The following is a 20834-nucleotide window of genomic DNA, read 5'->3' as shown; positions in this document are numbered from 1 at the left end:
CTTCCTGTGACACGCCAGTCCCAGCACAAGCTGTAAGCATTCACTGTTTGCAGACTCCTTCCTTCATGCTACCTTAATAACCAACAGACATTTTTATCACAGAACTTATCACAGCACACTGTAACTATTTCTTTACTTTCCTGCTTCACTGACTAGAAAGAATTCTCCCAAGAGCAAAGATGTCTTGTAAACTTTGTATTTTTTCAGCACCTAGCTCAATGGCTGGTCTTCAGCAGCTGACCTCAGTAAGCACTTAATAACTGCTTTTGGAATGGATCTTGAATGTATCTCCATTCTTTCAGAGTCCCCTCACTGTTTAGGGTTTAGGGATTTCTTCCTACTTCCCTCTCAGATTCAAGGCAGATGACACACAGAAAGATTTTTCACTTTATTTACCTGTAAAAAAAAGCCTCACCCACACCACAAACACCACACACACACACACGCACACAGGCAGACCTAAGATCACCGTTGCAGTCCTCAGACTCGAGGGCCTCAGTCCGTACACCCCTCACCAAGCCCACTGTCAGGGTCTCTGACTGAGCACCAAAGGGGCAGGGGCAGCATCCCCAGCTGGAGAAAGATCTTGCTGGGGCCTTCCCCTGCAGGGTCTGTGTGCCTTCACCCTGTCTCACGTTAGGGCATTCACAGCAGAGTGGCCTGTTCAGGGTGGAAGACAGACTGTCGATAGGCTGGTGGCCGGGACCTAGCGGCATCTCGGCGCCGGCGGAAGGCCAGGAATTCCTCCCGAAGGGCAGCGCAGCGGGCCTCAGGGCCAGGAGCATGGGCAGCACTCAGGAGGCAGCTCTCCTCTGGAGTCTTCATACCTGCAAAAGGAAGGACAAAAGGAAGATGTCTTAAGGTCCCCTGGGTGAACTCTTGGGGTTCACCAGTACCACGAAGTTCTCTAGGGCCTGCCAGTGCAGAGGAGTCAAGGCAGTCAGAGGAGCGGGCCTGGCTGGGAACAGGCTGAGTCCTAAGGCTGGGGGTGTAGGACAGTGAGGCCAGGGGTGCCTGCTTTTCTGGAAGGCTCTCACACCTAGCTCTGGCTCAGCTTCAAGTCGGGATCGAGGGCCAGCCAAGCCCACGTGCAGAGTCTCCAGCAACTCCATGTCCCCTGGGAATTCTGAGTCCCACTCATAGTTCTCATCCACAGATGTGTTCCTCCTGTGAAATGAGACAAATGTGTGGTGTGGGTAGAGGAATAGAGGGTAGCCAGAAAAGCCTGAACTGGTGACCCCAAGCTGAGGGTGGGCCATGGCTTTCCTCTGAAGATCCCTGGACCTCAGCAAAAGCTTCAAAAAGGAGACAAGCTCTCCTGGTCCCAAGGTGGGGATGGAGCAGGGAAGGCAGAGGGTGCAGGAGAGGGGTGGGGAGAATCTGTACAGGGCAGGGCAGGGCAGGGCAGGGCAGGGACTGCCCTCACCTCTTGCTGACTGTCACCACATGCTCCCTCCGGGGCCACCTCTCAGGGCCACTGGCCCAGCTGCTGGTGTCTCCTGGAGCGGGGCTGAGGTAGCTGCCTCCTGCAGAGGGGGCTGTGGAGGGGGGCTGGAGGAAGGAGGCGCTGCCCCGCCCACTGCTCTGGCTTGTGAGGCTGCCTCTGGGGGCAGCAGGGAGAAGGCTTGGCAGCAGGCGCTCCCTCAGTGTCCAGTCAACCAGTGCTGTGTACGGGGGCTCTGGGGTGGCCCCAACCCCGACCATGGCCCCAGGAAGTGCTGCCCTGGGGGACTCAGAGTGGCAGTCCAGGGGCTGGAGCTTAGATGAGGTGGGGCAGGGCCGGGTATCCATGTAATCGGGGGGTGGAGCAGGCCCGGGTTCCTCCACGGGGAGCCAGTCCCCATCTACATTCATCTCCCTGAAGAAGGGCAGGCTCAGGTACTGGAGCAGGGGTCCTGGACCTGGCAGAGGACTGGGTGGGGCCGGTCGAGGGGGCCCCACAGGGCTGATGTCTGCAATGCAGAGGGGTTGGGGCATCCCACTGGGGCTGCTGCTGCTGCAGTCATAAGACCTGGCCTGACGCCGAGCCGGGGTCCGAGGCTCGGACTTCTCAGGGCCTGACTTTTCTCGGGAAGTCCCCACCTGGGGTCCCATCACAAAGCGCCCATCTGGTCCCCGGCAAATGGGCTCCAGGGGTAAGGGCCCCCGGCTAGGTGGAGGATCCGGAGGGGGGCTGGGGGGTCCAGCGGGTTCCCCCCAGAGCAGACTCTGGCGCAGGCTGGGGACTGGGGAACCCTGGAGCTTCAGCTTCGCCACGCTGTCAGGACTGCCCGAGCCCGGAGCAGAGCTGGGGAAGGACAGGAGATCAGGGTCTGTGGTAGGGGGCCAGTCCCCCTCCCAGGAGCCAGCGTCAAGGCCTTGAGAGGTTTGATGCAGAACAGAGCAGAGCTAGGGAGAGCAAGGGAGAGAAGGACCCACATGGTGGAGGGGTGGAGGGAAGGCACGGGCAACACGGGGCCGGCCCCCAGGCTGGGGCCTCTGCACTTCCATCCTCACCTCCCTCTCACTTCTGTTCCACCCCTGCTACCCCTCCCCAAGGTGCAGAAAAGGAAGGTGCTCACAGAAGGCAGAAGGAAGCCAAGGAAGCGGAGGCACTTACTGGAGAGCTGACTTTCCGGCGGGAGAGAAGATAAGAGGTGGATCTGCAAGAGTAAGAGGACAAGAGGTGACACGGGAGAAACCGAGTCCCACCAGGGCCCAGGGCGCAAGCCTCACTCCACACCAGACGTCACCCCATCTGCCTGGGGAAAGTGGAAAAAGTGGGAAGCAGGGGGAACACACCTGGCCCTGGCAGGGGGTTGGAGCTTCTCCAAGTAGGAGGTGCTTAGAGAGGGCGGGGCCCCAAGTGACCTACCTTGGCGGAGGCGTTTGCGGCGGCGACGGGCAGCTCGGCGCCGGTTCATGAGGCAGGCGGCCAGGATGCTCACGAGCACAGCCACGCCCAGGAAGCAAACCCCGCCCACCACGCCGGCCAGCACTGGCTGGGGCAGGAGGCCTGGCAGCTGTGTGCGCGAGGGGTAAACCTCCAGGCCTGGGCAAGGGGACACGAGGGAGGGTCGGTGTCTATGACACAGGGGGCTCCGAGCCCCCCCAATCCCCAGGGCTCTGCCCTCCTGCCGGGTTCTCACCAGAAGTGGAGACATTGGCTGTGTTGCTGGGATCGCTGACATAGCTACCAGAGAAGGCCACGAGGCGGAATTCGTAGAGAACGTCCTGGGGATGGGGGTCCAAGAAGGGGGTCAAAGCTCAGCACTGCTCATCCCAAGCCCATTTGGAAAGACTTTGCAGTTGGAAGGTACGGGTGAAGTAGAAAGCCAAGCGGAGGTGAGGATGGTCAAATCAGGGTGAACCCAGGTTTGGGGAGTGCAGCAGAGGGCTGGAGGGCCACTGGCAGGACCCACACCCCTGCCTACCCGCCACACCTACCTTGATAAGTCCTGGCACCAACAGCTGCATTTCAGTGCCTGCCACGGCCCGATCCAACACCTCCCAGCCCTGGGAGCCCTGCCGGCCCTCCAGGATGTAGCCATCCAGCCTCTTAGGGACCAGTTCCGGGGGATCCCAGTGCAGGAGTACCCCTCGGGGCGTCCTCACCGCCACCAGACCTCGTGGAGGAGACAGGGGAGGCGACATCTCTGTCGGGGGAGGACTGGGGGCAGCTGGTGTGGTAGGAAGCCCTGAAGGGGACACAGAGGCATGTAAAGATTGCATTCCCAGTGCCCCTCCCCTGCTCCTCCACATCCCCTGGAAATGGAAGTGTTCCCCACGGACTGCAGCTCACCAGGCTCCTCTGTCCCTGGAATTCTCTAGGCAAGAATACTGGAGCGGGTTGTCATTGCCTTCTCCAGGGTATCCTCCCAACCCAGGGATCGAACCCCAGTCTTCCACACTGTAGGCGGATTCTTTACCATCTGAGCCACCAGGGAAGTCCTTCCACAACCCCTGGTGCCCAACTATTCTCCCAGAGCCCCTAAAGTCAAGCCTCGATCATCTTCCACAAACCCTTCTGGCCACTCCCACCCAGACTGCCTCCATCTGGACTTTTCCTGCAGCCCTTCCCCATCCTTGTCTGCTGCTCTGATTGCTCACCTTCAGGGGCAGACAAGACAATCTCGCTGAAGGGCCCGCTCCCCAGCTTGTTCTGAGCGAGGACACTGAACTGGTACTGGGTGTGGGGCTGCAGGCCTGGCACTAGGAGGAAAGCAGCACCCACAGGCACTGCCAGGGACACCCAGTCATGGTGGGCTCGGTCAGGACGCTTTGCCCTGGAGGACAGGAGGAAATGGAGGGGGGGGCGGGCATTTCATGAACTAGGAAAAGGAGGAAGGTTGGAGTCCAGAGAGCTGACCTCCCCTGTCCCCTCAACCACCCCAGGCCTCAGGACCTGGGCTTTGAACCCCTGAGATTCTCTGAAAATCGGACAGCAGAGTCAGGGCATGGGCTGGCACAGAGAGGTAGGAGAGAGGGCAGAGAGCCAGAGGGACTCAGGTTGAGGGGTAAGAGGGATGGCAGGGGCAGGTCACTCACAGGGGGGTGTACCAGACACTGAATCTCTGCAGATAGCCACCATCAAAGCCAGGCTCCCAGGAGACATTGGCACCCTTGGGCAAAGGTACCACGGACACATTGGTGACAACGTGGGGGCTGGTGCCTGGGTGGGGGCAATGGAGGGATAATGGTCAGGGTCCTGAGGGAGGGCGAAGAGTTCAGGGGGTCCAAGCCTTCCGCTCACCACCCATCATCCCAGGGGCTCCCCACCTAAGATCCCCATCTGGGGCCCCCCAAACGATTCTTTCCCCTGTGTCCTCCCCACATGGCTGCCTCAAACCTGCTCTGCAGCCACTAACCCAGCACGTAGACATTCGTGGAGGCGGCCACTCGGGCCACAGCATTGCTGGCCGTGCACTCCCAGCGTCCGTGGGCCTCCTTGGTCAGTGGTCGAAGGATGAGGCTACTGTTGCTGTCCACCTGGGCCTGGCCCTGCAGCCCCCGGCCCACCTACAGAACCACTGGTCAGCCCTGAGGACACACGCAGCCACCCCTCACCAAGGGCGCCACTCAGCTCTCGGGGCAGCTCCAGTTTCCTCCCCAGCCAGCCCTCTCTTCCTCACCTCCTCCCCACCTCCCCTCTCCCCCCAGACATCCAGGGGCACAGAGAGGCAGGGGTGCGGTGAGTGTGAAAACAGATGTGAATACAGGTAGAGTGGGGTCAGGAGCCTTACCTTGGCCCAAGAGATAGTAGGTGAAGGGTCTCCCCAGGCAGAGCAGGGGATAAGGAGTTCTCGCCCTACTTCTTGGAAATATTCTTCTTTGGGACGTTCCAGAAAAGCTGGGGGAGCCTGCAACCCAGATCTGGCATTGGGTGGGGGCTCTCTCACACTGCTGCCTGAGGGCCATTCCTCCCCTTCTCTGGGGCCACCATCTGTCTGCATCTCTCAGTGTCTCTCTAGCTCGCCTGTCCCCACCAAGGGGGCTGGAGGGACATTATTGGAGAGACCAGGGCTGATGGGCAGAGGCCTCTCTGCAGATGTACTAAGCTCTAGAGAATACCCTTCACCCTCCCCTTTGCTTCCTACTCTCTTCACTCCAGAGAGGGAGGCAGCCTGTTAAAGGGTTGGGGCGGGCAGGGGACCTTCCCCCGCTGTGGCATCTGATGGCTGCCGCTACCATGGCAAACAGACGTGGAAGCCCCGCTCCCCACGTGTCTGTCCCACCCACCTCCGCCGGCCTGGAGTCAGTACCAGCCTTGCATCTTCACCTGACCTGCTGCCACTACCCCCGCCCCCAACCCCCACCCCAGGCCGCACCTTGAGCAGAACACGGGTGACTGAGGAGGGCCCTGCAGTGCCAAGACTGTTGTAGGGGGTGCAGGAGTATTCTCCCAGTGCATCCTCGTTCCCCAGGGCAATGATCAGGGAGCCTTCTGGGCCCTGGGACCAGCCGGGGAGCTGGAAGCAAGAGGAGATGACAGCCAGAAAGAGACACTCAGCAGAGGCCAGACCAGCGATGGAGAGAAGCAGTGCACCGGAGAGACCCACATCTACACAGAGGCGGCCACAACCTACCCCTAGGCTGGCTCCTCTCTGAATCCAGCCCTTCCACTCTCTTTCCTACAGAGGGGCCACTACCAGTGGGTGTGAAGGCGGCCTATTGATAGCACTGGGGCTGTGAGCAATGGAGTTTGTCAGAGGAATGGAGTCTGACAAACTCCAGGGGAGCCATTCACAGGGAATCTGGTGTGAATGGCACCCCGTGGGGTTAAGCCCTGTGAGGTTCTCTGCCTGCTGCCTTCCTAGCCCTCCCCGATTACATTCCCTATCTTACACCCCACATCAGCTCTTCTTCCTGGCTTCCCTAGTTCTGTACAGTCAAAGGCTAACATCTGACTCCTTACTCTGTCTCACGCCCCACATCTGTCCTCCTGGGAAGGCCTTTTGTTCCATCCATCTTCACGTCTATCTCTCTAACTCAGGCCTCGTAACCTCTCAACCACACTCTCATTTCAGCAGCTTCTGCACCACAAATGTCCACTCTCTTCCCCTTCATTTCTCTGACAACCTCAATTGCTCACAGCCCTGATGCTATCGTATAAGCTTCCCTGGTGGCTCAATGGTAAAAAATCTGCCTCAGTGCAAGAGATGCGGGTTTGATCCCTGGCTGGGGAAGATCCCCTGGAGGAGGGCATAGCAACCCACTCCAGAATTCTTGCCTGGAGAATTCCATGGACAGAGGAGCCTGGTGGGCTACAGTCCATAGAGGTGGACATGATTGAAGCAAGTGGACACACTGATGCTATCACACCATTGCTCAAGGAATTTCAGTGGTTCCAAATGCCTTTTGACTTTTTTTTTAACCTTTGAAAAAGTTTATTGAGTACTACTGTGGTTGCAGAAGCCCTGGGGTGACTAGGATTAAAAGATGCAATACTAACCCACAAGGAATTTATTGTCTTTGCAGACAAACAAAAAATCTCAATCACCTTGGAATGAGGTAATATTAACTTGGCATCCATATTCTTCCCTTTGGTCCCAACCTGTCTTTCTAGATTCTCTGCATCAGTCATGTCCCCACAGGAATTGTAGCTCCCACCCAGCTGGTGACTCATTATGCCATAAACGCACCATACTGCTTCCTGCCTCTGGGCCCTGGTTTCTGCATGGAATGTCTCTCTGCCCTTCAAGGCCGTCATTAGCATCCCAGAAGCCATTGCTGATCTGTCCTCAACCAGCCCTAAGAGGAAGGTGCTGGCTGCCTCCTGCCTCGCTAGCCTTCCAGCAGTGTCTGTGGCTGTGCTACCCACTCGAGGCACGGATGTCTCTTTGCTCCTGATCCTACCAGACACCAGGCACAGCGCCCGATAACAAAGGATATCATTACTACTTTCCCAGTCTGTCCCACCCTCCCCTTCTTCCCCTGGTGTCTCACGTCCATGACTGCATCTCTATTCTTGCCCTGCAAACAGGTTCATCTGTCCTGTTTCTCTAGATTTCATATATGTGTGAATATACAATATTTGTTTTTCTCTCAAACAGATGGCTAGTAGGAACCTGCAGTAAAGCACAGGGAACTCAGCTTGGTGCTCTATGATGACCTAGAAGGGTGGGATGGGAGGGGGATGGGGTGCAAGGGAAGCTCCAGTGGGAGGGGATATATGTATACATAGGGCTGATTCACTTTGTTGTACGGCAGAAACTAACACATTACAATGTGATTATACTCCAATTAAAAAAATAAAAGAGGCGTATGTTCTCCAGTCACTGTATTGATCAAAGGCCACCCCAGCTGTCTTGACTAGAATAACACCAAGCTAAGCCCTCTCTCCCCTGCCCCATGCCTGTACCTTGTCCAGCTGCAGGGCCTGCCCATCCTTGGTCCAGCTGACAAAGAGCAATGGGGGGTTGGCACGAACGGGGCATCGGATCACCCCCTGCATGCCCACGGGCAAGGGCGTCTCAGGAGGCATGGTGGTCACCTGCGCTGGGTCTGGGGGAAGCAGTGGCAAGTTATAGGGGAGGAGCTGGGCCTGGCCCAAGGAAGTGAAGCAGTCTGTCGAGGGAGCTGGGGTGGGGCTTACAGAGCACAGTGAGGTAGGCAGAGGCCGAGGGCGGGCGCAGGAGGCCGTTGCTGGGCACACAGGTGTAGCGGCCGGCATCGTCAGGCTGGGCGGCCTGCAGCCGCAAGCTGCCATCCACCAGGATCCGCACTCGGGGCTGCAGGCGGCTGCAGTATGGCACGGGGGCGGAGGGGCCCAGGCCTTGCTCAGCCAAGGGACTCCTCAGACTGCCCACCAATTCCCCACCCCCACCCCACCACACCACACCCTAGCACACGCGGAGCCCCACCTAATGTGGAAGACATTGGTGCTGTCCTGGAACCAGCTGTAGGTGAGGTTAGCAGGGTATGCCTCAGCTTGGCAGGCCAGAGAAACATCCTGGGAGGCATTGACGGTGCTGTTCTTGGGGGGCACCACAATGACTGGGGGTCCTGGGAAGGGGGAAGCACAGGGGAAGGAGGGGCCTCAGCCCAATTTCCCAGGAACCCTGAGGTCACTTCTGCCTTTCTCCCTAGTCTGCCCTCTAGAATACAGGGCTTGTTGCTACAGGGTCTCAGGAAGGGAAACAGGCCCTAACCCTTTTATTTAACACAAGTTCCTCCTCTGCTCCAGCTAGCTCACTTTCCTACCAGGGACAGCCACATTCACCCAGTTTAATCCTCTGCTCACCCTTTACACCATCACCTTTTCCACCCCTCATCTATCTACACCATCTACATCACCTGTGTCTCCTATCCTAATCCAGGCACCCAATACCTTAACCCAGGATGCTGCAGCAATCCCTGACTCCATTCATGGCCATTCATGCAAAAATGTCTCCACCCACCCACTCTGGCCACAGAATACTTCTGCTCAAGAATCCATAGCAGCTCCTGGCTCCCAGCACATTAAGCTCAAACTTCTTGACCCAGCCCTGTGGGCCCTTGTGACCCCACCTGGCCAACCATCTTTTCATACATCAAGCCTTCCATACTCTTTCAGGTCAGTATGGGAGCTCACTGGGCCCATGCCAGGCAGTCTTGAAGGCTCTTCCCCAAGAGCCTGACTAGGCCACAGAGACCCTGCCAAACCATCTTTTAACCCCACTGCTGTCTCCCTTCTCCAGGCTCCAGCTGCATGAGTGGCCAGTAATAAGAGGTAATGATACAAGCTGGAGTGCAGAACACCTCCAGGCACACCAGGTGGGACTGACCTGACCAGCATTTAATCCTCTTAAGAGCCTTTTGTGATAGAAATGACTGTCTCCACTTCATAGATGAAGACATGAAGGCTCAGAGGCAGACAGATTGTAAGGCGACTTGCCCCAGATCAGTGGGAAGGCAAATTCACATCAGTCCCGATGCCAGACTTCACCCTGCACCACTGCCCAGCGCTGCCTTCCCACAGCACCCAGGAGAGCAGGGCTTCACCTCTGCATCTCATTCCCGAGGTCACCAGGGGGCTCTATGAAGGCAGAGTGTACTTTTCAGCTTTCCATCTGAAGGGAAGGGCTTGACCACAAATTACTGTGCTCGGCTGAACCTAAGTCTTGTAACAATCCTGAGAGGCAGACAGGAACTTCTTTGTATAGACGAGGAAGCTAGGGGTCAAGGGGGTTCCCTGGCTCATAGCGGACACCACCACCCCATGCCCTTCCCACTGTACCACACTGCTAGGCACTAAATACCTCCATTCACTGATCCTTTTACAGGAAAGATGCTGGTTTTAGAGGCTTTGGGAGCTCCCTCCCTCTCCAGGGGCCCCTGCCTCAGGCCCAAGTCTGCCGCCCAAGCTGTGTGCACCCCCGGCCACAGGTCAGTCCTCTCACGCGCTATGTCCAGCTTCCCGGCCCTCCCCCGAGACAGCACCTAGCACCAGCAGCTGGGTGGCGTGGGTGGCGCTGCCCTCGGTGCTGGAGGCTTGGCAGGTGTAGACCCCGGCGCTGCTTCGCTCCACCCTCCGGATCCGCAGCGTTCCGTTCAGCACCTAGAGCAGGAGTCAGCAAGCGGGACCCAGGCATCTCCTCGCCCACAGCGGGCCTCAGACGCCCCTGCACTTCCGAGGCCAGCCAGCAGAGGGAGGCAGCAGGCCAGGCTCGGGGAAGCCCGGGCCAAGCCTCTCCTCTGGCGGGTCTCCCAGCCTGGCCTCACCCGCTGTCCTGCAGCCTGTTCCCAGGCCACCACCTGCCCCACACTGTCCAGCCGCAGGACTCACCTGCACTTGACCCTGGCCCTGGCCGAGGTCCTGTCCTCGGAGCTTCCAAGTCACCCGAGGTTGGGGGTTGCCTTGGGCCACACACCGCAGGGTGACCGGCTCCAGTTCCCACACTTCGAGCACCTGGGGAGGTGTCTCCAGGAACTGAGGGGGCGCTGTGAGGAGAGAGCCATCAGGGGGTGCCAGAGGGGCCACCAGCCCAAAGAGTTGCATCCCAGGACCAGAGAGGCAGATCAGGGCTGCAGCCCTCTGCTCATCAGCCTGACCACCTTCAGGGAAATCCCCAGCCCTGGGCCACCCTGTCTGCGGCACCCAGGGCTCAGTGAGGATGCACCGGCCCATCCGCGCACCAGCCTGCAGAGCTGGCAAGGGAGCGGAGCACAGGATGGGCGTTCAGAGCTGGGAGAGAGCCAGGTGCCCTCTAGAATCGGGAGGCCTGGGTTCTAGACTCTGCCGCTAATCAGTGGCACAACCCAGCTTCCTCATCTATGACATGGGAATACTTGTGATCTCCTTCCTTCTTAGGGTTGAGACAGAATTCATGAGGTACTGGGTTAAAAGGGGTTTTGATAAAACAAAGTATTGTATATATGTGACCAATGTTTCACTCGGGGTTCAATAACCCCTTATCCCCTATCCATTATGCTATCCTGGTCAGGGAAGCAGGAGCAGGGAAGAGACAGGAAGTTCCCAACACAGAGCCAAGAAGGCTGATTGGTTTTAGGTGTGAAGAATGGAAAGGGCAGGAGTGGGGGTGGGCGGGGTGAGATGTAAACAAGGGCTTCGGGACTGTCCTTCCACCCTCCCCCCTCTTTCACCACAGCCCCCAGCTTCCTACAGTTGACGGTGAGATGCACCCAGGAGCCGTTAGCAGAGTCTTCCTCAGGGCTGTGCTGGTCTAGGAAGAGCACGCGGCACTCGTACCAGCCCTGGTCTTCAGCCCGGAGCCCCTCGATCTGGAGAGATGCCCCCTTCTGAAGCCGGACACGCCCTGGGAAAACAGGCCTGGATCAAGGGTGCTGAAGGGACCGCATGGGAGCCCCAAGCCCCTGATCACACCGGTCATTCTCAGACGTAAAGAACAGGCTGTCTCTCCCAGCCACCCTGCTAGAGTGGGGTCCAGAGAGGCACAGATGGGGTTGGGGTCACTGAGGACAGATCTCTCCCTTCAGCCCCTCGAGTCATTCCTGCCTTTCAGCAGCTGGGACCCAGCTTAGACAAAGAGAAACCAGAGCAGCAGCAGGCGGACAAGGCACAGAGCTGAATGACGCCTAGCTTCCGGGACTGTAGGGAAAGGGGCTCAGAGAACCAGCTCTGTGTCTCCTCTGGAGTCATATAGAACCTACCCATCCTTGAGCTCTTTTTGTAAGGGAGTTCCCGGGAGTACTCCTGCCAGAGGACTCTATCCCTAGAAACCACAGCAGTGTTTGGGGCCTGAGCAGGGATCCAGACCTCGCCTACCAAAGCCCCTAATCCGCCAGGGTTATTATCAGTGGCCTAAGCGCCTTAGGGTGGCCAGAGTCCAGCCCAGCCAGGCAGCAAGGTCAGCAGCCTCCTCACCCCATTCCCTCACGCTCCAGGGCATCCAGGCTGTGGCTGACAGACTTCACAGAGCTTCACAGAGCTCCACAGTGCACCCAGCCCCAGGGCAAGCAGGCAGCGCCCTTCCGCCCTCAGCATCCTCTCCTGGCAGAGTCCTGCACCACAGACATCTTCGTGGGTCCCTGGCAGTGCGACCCAGTGAGCAAGGCACACACTGCAGCCAGAGAGACCTACCATCCAGCTCTGCTATATACCCTCTTGGCTACACCACTTAAACCTCTCTCTCAACATCTGCTTCTTCATCTATAAAATGAGAGAGAGAAAAAAAATCCAAGTGGGGTAGATGGAAGGCAGGCAGCACGATGCTTAAATAAAATGGTTGAACAAATGAATGAGCTCAAGATTTGAAATCGCAGACTGCACTCAACCTTGGCTCCATCCTTCACCTGACGACACACCGTCTGCCCCTTCTCCCCTGCATCGGTCAATAGCACCATCACGTGTGTCCGGAGACCTGGTGTCATCTCCTTTACTCTCACATCAGCTTGCTCAGTAAGCCTTTGGTGTTCTCTCTTTCACTCCCACATTAGCTTGTTCAGTAAACCTTTCAGATTCTACTTCTAAATACTGTTTCCCTCTCTATCACCTTCACTTTAGTTTAGTCGCATATACAGAGAACATCATGAGAAACGCTGGGCTGGAGGAAGCACAAGCTGGAATCAAGATTGCCAGGAGAAATATCAATAACCTCAGATATGCAGATGACACCACCCTTATGGCAGAAAGGGAAGAGGAATTAAAAGAGCTTCTTGATGAAAGTGAAAGAGGAGAGTGAAAAAGTTGGCTTAAAGCTCAACATTCAGAAAACTAAGATCATGGCATCCAGTCCCATCACTTCACAGCAAATAGATGGGGAAAGAGTGGAAACAGTGGCTGACTTTATTTCGGGGGGGGCTCCAAAAATCACTGCAGATGGTGACTGCAGCCATGAAATTAAGATACTTACTCCTTGGAAGGAAAGTTATGACCAACCTAGACAGCATATTAAAAAGCAGAGACATTATTTTGTCAACAAAGGTCTGTCTAGTCAAAGCTATGGTTTTTACAGTAGTCATGTATGGATGTGAGAGTTGGACTATAAAGAAAGCTGAGTGCAGAAGAATTGATGCTTTTGAACTGTGGTGTTGGAGAAGACTCTTGAGAGTCCCTTGGACTGCAAGGAGATCCAACCAGTCCTTCCTAAAGGAGATCAGTCCTGAGTGTTCATTGGAAGGACTGACGCTGAAGCGGAAACTCCAGTACTTTGGCCACCTGATGCGAAGAACTGACTCATTTGAAAAGACCCTGATGTTGGGAAAGATTGAAGGCAGGAGAAGGGGACGACAGAGGATGAGATGGTTGGATGGCATCACCGACTCAATGTACATGAGTTTGGGTAAACTCTGGGAGTTGGTGATGAACAGGGAGGCCTGGTGTGCTGCAGTTCATGGGGTCACAAAAAGTCGGACACGACTGAACGACTGAACTGAACTGAACTGATTGCAACTCTCAACTGGGTTATGCCAACAACCCACAAAGAGGTCCCACTGCCTTCATGTTCATCAGCTGCCCACCCCACTTTGACTTTGGATAAGGACAAATGACATTTTCTAAATATTCTGGGTTATGCAAAACAGATGAAACCAGACTATGCCTTTACTTAGCCCTTCCTGTGTGTGTCAGTCGCTCAGTCATGCCCGACTCTTTGCGACCCCATGGACTGCAATCCACCAGGTTCCTCTGTCCATGAGATTTTCCAGGCAAGGATACTGGAGTGGGTTGCCATTTCCTTCTCCAGGGGATCTTCCCAACCCAGGGATTGAACCCGGGTCTCCTGCACTGCAGGCAAATTCTTTACCGACTGAGCTACAAGGGAAGCCCCCTAGTACCAGACAATCTGAAGCCGTTGGCGCACTCACCCACTCCAATCTGCTTCCTTTCTACCTCTAGGGTCATCTTTCTGAAATAGAATCAACCCGTGGGGGCCCTGATGCCACCAGGGAATGAGAGAAGTATCAGGCTGAGGCTGGCTCTGGGATCTTAGGCAAGGGTCCTTTTTCTTCTAAGAACAAGGTACAGGGGTGGGGATTCTCCAGAAAGGGTGGAGCTGCTTAAAGGGCTGGGTGCTTAAATCCCCACCTAGATAAGCCTGGGTCTCTCAGGTAAACATTGAACACGCTCCCACGCTTTCTCCCACCAGTGGGATTCCTCAGTAACCCTAACCTGCCAGGCCATGGAACCCCGCAGACTGTATGCGCCCTCTTCTAAGTCCAATGCGATGGTAACTTTTGATTACAGAGATCTCCAAGTGCTACAAAGAAGGAAGAAGACGGAAGGGAAATCGAGTTTGGGATATGCGCCATGTAATATCAGGCAATGTCACCATACTTAATCCTTTCAAGAATTCCATTAAAGGAACTGATGTTAAGCTTCTTTCCAAAATCACGTGGCTATTCAGCGATACAGGCAGGCCTGCTTTCTCATGATGCAGTACGCTCTCCACTGCTCACTGGTGTGAGGACCCAGTGACGCTCAGGGCACTCATCCCTGAGCTCAGCCAGTATATTCTCACTCGTCGTGTGTTGGTAGCCAGGGGGTAACAGCTCCAAATGTCTGTTGATCAGAATATCCAATAAAGCACACCGTATGTCCTAACTTCTCTGTGAGGTATGGAGGGCTAGACTGGAAGTGTCACAGAAGAACAGGAAGCTGGCCAGGAACAGGTGGTCCTATGCCCTCCCGAGTCCTGGGTCCCCCTTCTGGAGGCCCATCCTCTACCTACAGAGCCAAAGTGAGTGTCTTCAGACCTCCCCACATGCAAGGGTGTGTAGAGGAAGGGACACAGTCCCCACTCTTGCAAAGCTCTCCAAAGGCAGAGCTCTCTCTCTCATGTACAAGTGCAAGTTCACATATACACAGAAGTCCAAGAAACAGGCCTAACTGTGCCCAGACATTCCAAGAAACTAAGAAGCAAGAGGCATACAGGAGGTTTCCAGGAAGAGGTGACTCTGCAGAGCGTGAGAATTACAGAGTTAATCGTTCAATCCTGTCCGACTCTTCGCGACCCTATGGACTGCAGCCCGCCAAGCTCCTCTGTCCATGGGATTCTCCAGGTAAGAATACTGGAATGGGTAGCCATGCCCTTCTCCAGGGGATCTTCCGGACCCAGGGATCAAACCCGAGTCTCCTGCGTCGCAGGCGGATTCTTTACTGTCTGAGCCACCAGGGAAGCCCAGGGGATGCAAGGATAAAAGGTGGTGAGGGGAGAGGACTCGAGGGAGCAGGGCTCTTCTAAACGGAGGACAAGAAAACTGTTGGCTGTCCTTTTTGGCTGTTCATCATGTGAGATCTTAGTTCCCCGACCAGGTATCTAACCTGTCCCCCCTGCATTGGAAGCCTGGAGTCTCAACCACTGGACCACTAGGGAAGTCCTTGAGAGAACTGATTTTTATCAAAGAACTCAGGACAGAGAGAAAACTCATGTCTCTTCCGCCACAGGGGGTATCTTGAAACTCTCAAGAAATATAGCATGAAAGTCAAACACCAAAAGCTGGCCCCATGAATTGGAAGAGCTAATCTAAGATCCACCCCAGGGAAGCTGGTATAGAGGAAGTGGACCCTTTTTTCTCTCCACACCTAGGATTTCACACCATGCAGGTGCTGTCCGGGGTTCTTTACAAACAGCAGCTAATCTCATTCTAGGATTTAGTCCTGGTTTGTTTTATACTGCTTTTACTGCTTTTGCACTAGTCCACAAATCCAGTCTCCTCTGCTAGATGGACTCTAAAGTCATCAAAGATAGGAAGCCTTTCCTTCAGTGTAATCCCTGAAGGCTCCAAACAGTCTCTCTCGTGGTTCCTCCCACATTCTAGGCCATGGGCCTCACACACAGTCCCAGGCCATCTCCCCTTCATTTGCCCAGAGGGTTTATGACAGGACACCATTGTCCTTAGCAACCTCCACCTCCCGTTGCCTAGCAACTGCAGTTCAGAGTCCCCAGCACAAAGGCTGAGAGGCCCATTCCACACTGGGAGGCAGTAAAAGGGTTAATGGGTACAGGGGCCTCTCCCCAGGGCCCTGACTCCCCAGACCAGCTCTGCCTTGACCAGAAGCTTCAGACTCAGGGGAGGGGTGGGCATGAAGGGCAGGAGTAGGAAGAAAGTCCCGGAGGTGACTGCTCACAGCCTGGGCAGCTCAAAGGAACACCACAGAGACGAAAAGAAAACCCACAGGTAGCAAAGTTGCTACCTTCCAGATGAGGGGGCAGAGGGAGGGCAGGAAGGAGAGTCGCACATCACCACCCCCAACTCCCCCATTCCCACCCCCGCCCAGAGGTGGCCCAGGAAAAACTTCCCCCTACCCTGCCCTCAGTGGGGCAACGTTCTGCATCCACGAGCCTCAGCCCAGCAGCTCCCCAGGCCGGCGGGCAGAGGCCGGGATTGGGGGCTGGGCCGGGCCATTGTCTCTCCACTGGTCCTAAGTGGGGCCCCCGCTTTCATCAGTTCTCCCAAGCGGTTCTCCCCAGGCTTGTGCAGACACATACGCTCCCACCAGGCTGTTTGCCAACAACTGCCCCCAGTTTGAAAATAAACCCTTCCCTCTGCACCACCTGCCTGAGCCTCCTCCCCTCTGTGCTCAGCCTGCCCCGTGGTGACAACTTAGCCAATCCTGTGGCTTCTCCCAGGATTCAAACTAAAGAGGGAAAAGGGAGGGGGTCCCCCTACCCCCATCGACGGCCTCCCAGGTGGCCTTTCCTGGGCTTCCCCTATAAGGAGGCAGCCAGACTCTCGCCAGCCGCCCCAGCCCCAGCCCTGGGTTCTCCCACACTCTGCCCTCAGAGACCTGCACTAAACCATTCAGATTAAGGCTCCCCGGAGATTAGGAGGAAGCTGAGCCTTTTCAGGGAGCAGCTGGGGCACAGGAGAAGGCCCCCAGGGAGGTCTATACACTATTTTAAGTCCATGTTGCAGCCAGCTGAAGCAGGAACCCAGCCCAGCCCCATCTGTTTGCGGATCTTTCGGGGAGCCTGGTTCCCTCCAGCCCTGCTCCGCTGAACTCAGAATCAGACAGATCAGAAACCCCCTGACCCTGCTGCCCCATTAGTCCACTCCCTAGAAGCCTGCTGCTAGAACCCCCCAAATCAGCATTTAAGAAAATAGGAGGGGAGGAGGGCAAGGGAATGAGAAGATAGCAGAGCCAAGCGCCAGGAGAGGGCCAAGTAGGGGGAGACCAGGGAGGATCAAGAGGAGACTGGGAGGTTCGTGATGAGCTCTGGAAAGAGGGATTAGAGAATTAGGATGGACACTTGCAACAGGGCTGCAGGATCTCCTTAGGAACAGGCCAAGTGGAGTTCCAAACAGACCGTGCGCGCGTGTGTATGTGTGTGTATGAATGAATCCTTCAGTGAATGAACACTGCCTGGGAGCAGAGCCATGCTTGTTATGCAGAGTTCAGGCAGTGGAGCTGGAGATGAGGTTGGGGCAGGGACAGAGCTGTTTAGAAGAGGCCTTGTTCCCACTCTACCCAGCCCACCTTTGTTGGAGACACCTCCCAACCTCTCAGCTGAGGACAAGTCTTACCCACGTAATCAGGGTCGATGCGGGGAGAGTAGAGGCCAAACTGGATGAAGATGGGAAGCAGGAATCCAAAGCGCAGCCACTCGATGACACGCAGAGGGGGCCGGCCAGCCGGGGGCAGCAGGTCGCAGCCCAGCACCACACTCTCCCCGGCCCGGCCCACCACCGACACCACCTCAGGCTTCCCTCGACCTGCAGGGCGGGCAGGGCGGGCAGGCGGGTGGCATGAGGACCCAGCAGGGACCCAGGACCAGGGCTGGGAGGGGAGATACCCTCCCTGTCTCGGTGGGTTCCCCAGGCCTTGGTGATGGGGTTGAAGGAATCTATGACGTTGGCAGAACCTGGGCTGCTCCTCCCCTCCTCTGACCTGCTCACAGAGAACCCTGGGGGGACCACCCCTACCCCAAGGCCAACAGGGAGTTCTGGAGCCCAGGGAATCCAGCTCACCGTCAGCCCCTTGGCTGATGATCAGGCTGAGGATAGCCAGACTGAGGCACCAAACCATAGCCCAGCTGCCTGCTTGCCCGGCCCCTCCTCTCCACAGGGGCCCAGATGGAGGGGCCCGGGGACGTGCAGAGCCCAGCAAGCCCCTCAATCCTTCTGATCAGGTCACAGGGATCAGCGCTCACTCTTCTGGACAGTTAGGGCTTGGCTCACATCACACCTGAGAAAGCCGTTCTCTGGAGCACCACCAGATCTAGACGCAAAATGCAAGGCAACATGCAAAGTGGGCCAATGTTAGAAACCAGAGGAACCCCTCCCTCCTCCCAGAGTTGGAGTTAGAGAAAAGCCAGAGGTGAGCAAAGGTAGAGAAAGGGAAGAGAAGCGCAGATAAGTGGCGGAAGGGTGAGGGAGTGCTGGGGTGGGGAGACCAGACAGGTAAGGACATGTGGGAAGCAGAGGGCTGGAAAGATCATAGGAAAAGCTGAGGAATTCTGGGGATACCCTCTTTACTCAAGGTCTTGGAAATTTGTGCCACGAGGGAACTGGGGTTCCTCTATACTTGGAAAAGGACTAGTCAGTTAAGTATGGGAGATACAGAGCCCCCATGGTCCAGCCTGCTCTCTGTCCTCTGTCCTTAGTCCTGATGCTAATTAACAAGGTAGCAGAGAGCAAGGTAGAACCAGTATTATCACCTCCACCCCACGGTGACATATAAGGACAGTGAGGATCTCAGAGAAACCTGCTCAGGTGTACACAGTCAGTCAAAGGCAAAGTTGGGATGAAAACCCCCAGAAAGTGCCCACACAGATCCTTGCCTCATTTCTGCAGCCTCTGTGAACCCTACGAGCTGGGAATCTTATACCTCTTTCTCCACTCAACCTCCCAATACTGCTTTAGCCATGAATGCATCAGACACTTGGGAGAGGAGCTCCCTCTCCATCTGCTGGTATGGGGGGGGGGGGTGCCCAGGCAGCATTCTCCAGGTCTGGGCAGGTCCCAGGGCTTGTGGGCTGGCGGCTGGTGCCACTTTCTCTTCCTGATGCTGCCAAGGCAGCCCTCCGTCTTGCCAGACACCATGACCCAAGTTCCTCCCATTTTTCTCTCCCTCCAGCATCCTCGGGGCCCAAGGTTTGCCAGGCTTTCGCTTCCCCAGCCCCAGAGGCATGGCCCATATGAAGCTGAAAAGCCCAAGAGTCCCTAGGGTGTACAGAGTGAGCCCTGGGGGCTGGAGGGGAGGAGGTCCTGACAGCCCCAGGGCCTAAGCATCTAGGGAAGTCACAGAGGGGTGGTGCTGCCTTGGACCTGGCGGACCCAAGTGGACTCTGCTCTATGGGCCTCCACCCCGCTCCTGGCCTCACAGGTCAAGACCAGCTGTAAAACCTCCCCCATATCCCCCAGCCTGATCCCTGCCTCTACTGAGGGGCCCTGCACATATAACTCCTGATAACTCACCAGCAAGCAGCCCCCTGGCTTCCCACTGCCCCCAGTTCTCCCATACGTCACAGACATATCTTCTTCTAAACGCATAAGAACTCCCAGTTCCCTCCTGGCTTAGTGTTCTGAAAACCCCAGTAAACCCAGGTTTGCCCAGAATCCCTCTGTTTCTCCTAAGAGCTTTCCAACTCTTCGGCCGCCGCTAGGCTTCACCTGCTCTCCCCACCCAGCACCCTCTCATTCTCCCATCCCAGTTATCCCCACTTCTCACAACCTTCCCCACCCCCCACAATTCCCATTCTTCGCACCTGATCTCCAATTGCACCAGATCCTCGGTGCTCCAAGGAACTCCTGGTCTCCCCCAGAATCGCCACCCGCCCACTTCTCCCATCCTCTCCTCCGTGGAATGCTCCTGCCTCAGCCCACAATACACTTCTGATACCCCGCCCTCAATTCTCTTCTCCCTTGCCGTCTCCGGACCCCTGGAACTCCTCCTTGCGTCTGGAACCCACCAAGAACGAACCCCCCTCCCCACCTCCACACACACACACACACACACACACACACTACTTCCGAACTCCCCCAGTTCTCCGGAGTCACCATCCACCCACCAAGAATTCCACTTCACTCCCCAGAACTCCCCTAGTTCTGCTCCCCCAAAGAATTCCACAATTCCCCCGCTTTCTCCTGTCCCCCATAACTCCCGCACTGTTCATCCCCTCGCTGGCACCCCCATTCCATTGCCCCCAGAACACCCCCGCCCTCACCTGCTCCGCACCGCTCGGCCTCACTCTTCCAGCTACACAATAGGGGGCGGGCCCGCCTCCCCGCCTCGGATGCCCCGAGCGCCTCCCGTCGCCCTGGAGACCGCCAATCCCCCTCCCGCGGCGGCCAATTGGAGCTAGCAGAAGGCGAGGCAAGGCGGGAGCGACCCCCGAGCGGCCTGGGAATTGTAGTTTCGGGAGAGCAGGGCTCCGTGGCACGTGGGCCCGGGTCGCCCCCTGGTGGAGCTCGATACAACGAAGCGTGGAAAGACCGATCGGTCGGCCGCTTCCCGTTGCAAGCTTGCGCGGCTAAGCGGGTCAAGGCCCGGGCTCCCGGGGTCGCAGGAGCTGACCTGTAGTTGGTTCCTTGCACTCCTTCCTTCCTGGGTAAGTCACCTTAGACGTCCTCCCTTCGCCTAACGGGCTTAACCGCAGATGCGGCTGCTAGGGTTGAAACTCGAGCCTGGCGGGCAGAAGCACCAGGCAGGGAGCAGGACTCCCCGCCCCCCTCCCAGGGGATCCACCCCGCCCCTCTGATCTCCTCCCCCATCCCCATTGCCACCTCCACCTCCACATATTCTTCTCTGGCCGGACTGGAAATACCTGTCTGCACTGGCGAGCTCCCAAATCTTGCCCAGGCGCCTCCCACTGTGTGCAGAGGGGAAGGCAGCGCTCCCAGCCTGAGGTTGCCAAGTCAGCTCCCAGCACCAACCACCCAGAGAAACGAGTCCAGAGGGAAGAAACTAGAGAGAGACATCCTGGCACGGGAGATTGGGAGAGGAGGAATGA

The 20834-nt window shown here is 56.7% G+C and overlaps 1 protein-coding gene across 2 annotated transcripts; it reads right to left on the bottom strand.

The window, feature by feature from the left end:
• Nucleotides 1-344: 344 nt before the first annotated feature.
• IGSF9 (immunoglobulin superfamily member 9) lies at nucleotides 345-20149 on the bottom strand. Of its 2 annotated transcripts, XM_040230134.1 has the most exons (21): nucleotides 20049-20149; nucleotides 17851-18100; nucleotides 17407-17595; nucleotides 11085-11237; nucleotides 10247-10401; nucleotides 9901-10018; nucleotides 8343-8484; nucleotides 8075-8220; nucleotides 7841-7983; nucleotides 5808-5948; nucleotides 5223-5339; nucleotides 4848-4998; nucleotides 4528-4651; nucleotides 4090-4265; nucleotides 3427-3677; nucleotides 3129-3213; nucleotides 2855-3031; nucleotides 2600-2642; nucleotides 1427-2287; nucleotides 1040-1167; nucleotides 345-827 (listed from the first exon to the last, which is right to left on the bottom strand). In XM_040230134.1, the coding sequence occupies exons 2-21, from the start codon at nucleotides 17906-17908 to the stop codon at nucleotides 646-648; spliced, it is 3540 nt and encodes a 1179-aa protein (XP_040086068.1). In that variant the 5' UTR covers nucleotides 17909-18100; nucleotides 20049-20149; the 3' UTR covers nucleotides 345-645. The 2 variants fall into 2 exon arrangements, with proteins under 2 accessions (XP_040086068.1, XP_040086067.1); XM_040230133.1 differs by having other exon boundaries at nucleotides 17851-20136.
• Nucleotides 20150-20834: the final 685 nt, after the last annotated feature.

This window comes from Oryx dammah, unplaced genomic scaffold, assembly GCF_014754425.2.
Source record: "Oryx dammah isolate SB20612 unplaced genomic scaffold, SCBI_Odam_1.1 HiC_scaffold_28, whole genome shotgun sequence".
Classification (NCBI taxonomy): domain Eukaryota; kingdom Metazoa; phylum Chordata; class Mammalia; order Artiodactyla; family Bovidae; genus Oryx; species Oryx dammah.
The sequence above is the reverse complement of the archived record's forward strand: the minus strand, read 5'-3'. Positions and strand labels throughout refer to the sequence as shown.